The 2,904-nt window shown below is 37.8% G+C and overlaps 1 protein-coding gene across 1 annotated transcript in view; it reads left to right on the top strand.

Annotated features, from left to right (window-relative positions):
* The first annotated feature begins 580 nt into the window (after positions 1-580).
* The window catches only part of vopp1 (vesicular, overexpressed in cancer, prosurvival protein 1), a 39,676-nt gene continuing 37,352 nt past the window's right edge, over positions 581-2,904 (top strand). Inside the window, exon 1 of the mRNA XM_015400956.1 lies at positions 581-820. Coding sequence (XP_015256442.1) covers positions 767-820 — 54 coding nt within the window. The 5' untranslated portion in view covers positions 581-766. The remainder of the gene's footprint in view (positions 821-2,904) is intronic.

The raw sequence follows: 2,904 nt of genomic DNA, 5'->3' as shown, positions 1-2,904 counted from the left end.
ACTCTCCTGGTCACTGTTGCCTCTGGAGAGAGAAGTTTCTCCTCTTTAAAGCTGATAAAAACCTGAGGTCAACCATGTCTCAAGAGAGACTTTCAGGACTGGCGCTTATTTCCATAGAGTATAGTGTGCGAAGGTCTTCGGATCTGGAGGACTTATGTCTTCATTTGCACAAGCCAAGGCCCATAAGCAGCAATTCTGAAAGCAGTATAGGACCCCAATAATTTCATTACTCTTACTATACTTTATATTTTGTACAAAGTTTATATTGGGTTTTTAAAGTAATTTACTGTTTTTTTATTTTTATACTGTTTACTGTTTTTTTTTTATTTTAGTATACATTTATTTTAATTTATTAATTTATTCTTTACTTTTATATTTTCCAAAATAACAAGGTTGTTCATGTTTAGAACATTTGGAATACAAAAGGTTTTATTTAATAAATTTTTCGTTGGTGTCAGATTATTTATAGCCTAACATAATGGTGATGAACACTGGTCGGTAGGGCCCCCTAGGATTTTTTGCTTGGGGCCCCCACAGACTCTAGAATCGCCTCTGTGCGTGGCGAAGTCACAGATGGGCGTGGATTCGTGGAATTAACGCATCTTCCCTTCAGTTCCACCTTCCTCCGCATCCGTCTCCGTGGATCTGTCTCCGTGGATCTTTCTCCGTGGATTCGTCTCCGTGGCTCGGTCTCCAGGCTGGCCGGCTCTCAGGATGACACCGACCCAGTGACGGAGGAAGGAGCGTCTCCTCCTCCTCAGCAGCCATGGGGAACCCGCTGCCTACTGCCGCTGCTGTGACGTTGTGGCTGTTTGCAGAGGTGAGGCTGTCTGTCTGCCGGCCATGACTCTGGAGCTTCGGCTCTCTGTCTTTTTTTTTTAGCGGTGCTGTTCACAGATTTATTCAAAGGTGTGGAAATATTAGTGGGAGATGAGGAGGAAGCCCATCCCTCTGCTACCTGTCAGCCTTTGTCTCTGTCCTCACCCCTCCTCCCCACTGGCTCAGTGGGCATCTAATATATTTGTCCTATTTTTGGTGGAAGGAGAACGAGGGACATGACAGAGGGCCAGGCAGGATATTTTTATTTTTATTCGAGAATTAACTCATAACATTATGAGACTAAAGTCGCAATATCAGAATAATTAAATCGTAACATTATGATAATAAAGTCATAAAATGAGGAGAATAACGTTTAAAAATTAATAGAATGTGCACATTAATTATGTTTTTGATAAAAATACTTTGGCTAAAATGCCATCAGAACACTTATAATATTATATGTGTCCCAGTCCCCCCATTCAGTGTCCACCATATTGGATCAGTCCATTTGCTGCACATGTTAAGAAAGGTCCAAACCAAGGTAGGTTTGATTTGAACTTTGGTAGGGACACCATTGGTCGGGTGTCATTGGTGCTATGCAATATGCATGCCCTTGTTTATACTTTATAAGAGGAATTCATTGTTTAATGAGAAAAGCAGAATTTTTGCTACATTAATAAAAATGTTATTAGCGCTACACTCCCTAGATGCTGTTTATCAATGTTTGAAGTATCACCAGCTCTGATGAATGTGGAATTAGGACTGTTTTCCACTTTGTAAATGGTTTCATTTGAACAACTAAGACAGAAGGTAAATACAGTATTTTCTTATGAAGATATATAATTGTGCAGAGGTAAACCCCACTCTCATATTTTTACCTACTATGCTCTTTCTGTATCAAGCAAGATTTATACATTCATTAAAATATTAACTTCTGGGTTGTAGTTACTCTGTGTAACCAATTTCAGGTATTTTATCTAGGGCTGAAAAAATGAATCATATTAATTGATTATTTCAATAATCGTCAACTAATTTAGTAAGTGATTCATCATTAACTGGAGTATAGAGACTCTAAAACATAATATAAATGTAAAATGTGCCTTTCCCCACAGAGCAACCCACTTAGATCAGTGATTATACAAAATTTGTAAAATGATTTGTAAACATTTTGCATATAAGATTTATACAAATGTTTTTGTCTGTCAATATTCTTCATCCAGAACTCCTCAAGAGGAAATATTTTCGTGTCACCTGATTTAATCTCATTATTAATCTTCTTTAAAGAGCCATTGGTTATCCAATTAATCGATTCTTCGAAAAAACGAACGACAAATTAATCGATTTGCTGCCCTAATTTTGTCGTAACATGCATTTCTTACTAAATACATATGAAGTGGAGATAACAGCCAACCAAACAAACATGTTAATCAGGCAAACTATATTAAAATCCATGTGGCATCATTTGTGAGCTCCAAAAGAGATCACAGAATCCAATTACTCCCACTGAAAAAAACCCTCCACAAAAAACCCTCCCCTGAAGGCTCGGACACTTCTGTCTTTACCTTTGCTGCAATACCACTGCTCATTGTTTCAGTTCTCCAAATCCAGCCATATTAAATACAAATTGATATTTATATTGTATATAATTACACATTTATTAGTCCTCCAAAACCCTGACCACCCAGGGTGCAGACCAGGAAGCAGAGTTGTAGTTTAACACACATCTCTGCAGCTTCTCTACTGTTACCCACTCTTTACTCCATCCAGACAGTGTCTTGCCCACGACCAAAATCTAATAATTTAGCAAATATTCCCAAAGGAGTAAATCATGATCATCTAATTAAAATCAAAATAACTTCTATTGGGGAAAAAGTTAAAACAATTAAATGTGGTCTGTTTAACATTAGATCTCTTTCCTCTAAAAGTATGCTAGTTAATGACTGGATTTGTGTCAATCACATTGACTTATGTTGCCTTACAGAAACCTGGCTGCAGCAAGAGGATTATGTGAGCATAAATGAGGCAACTCCTTCAAGCTATTTAAATTTTCACACACCCAGAAGTTCTGGGCGAGGAGGAGGAGTA

This window comes from Cyprinodon variegatus, unplaced genomic scaffold, assembly GCF_000732505.1.
Source record: "Cyprinodon variegatus isolate N-32 unplaced genomic scaffold, C_variegatus-1.0 Scaffold1165, whole genome shotgun sequence".
NCBI classification, from domain to species: domain Eukaryota; kingdom Metazoa; phylum Chordata; class Actinopteri; order Cyprinodontiformes; family Cyprinodontidae; genus Cyprinodon; species Cyprinodon variegatus.
The sequence above is the reverse complement of the archived record's forward strand: the minus strand, read 5'-3'. Positions and strand labels throughout refer to the sequence as shown.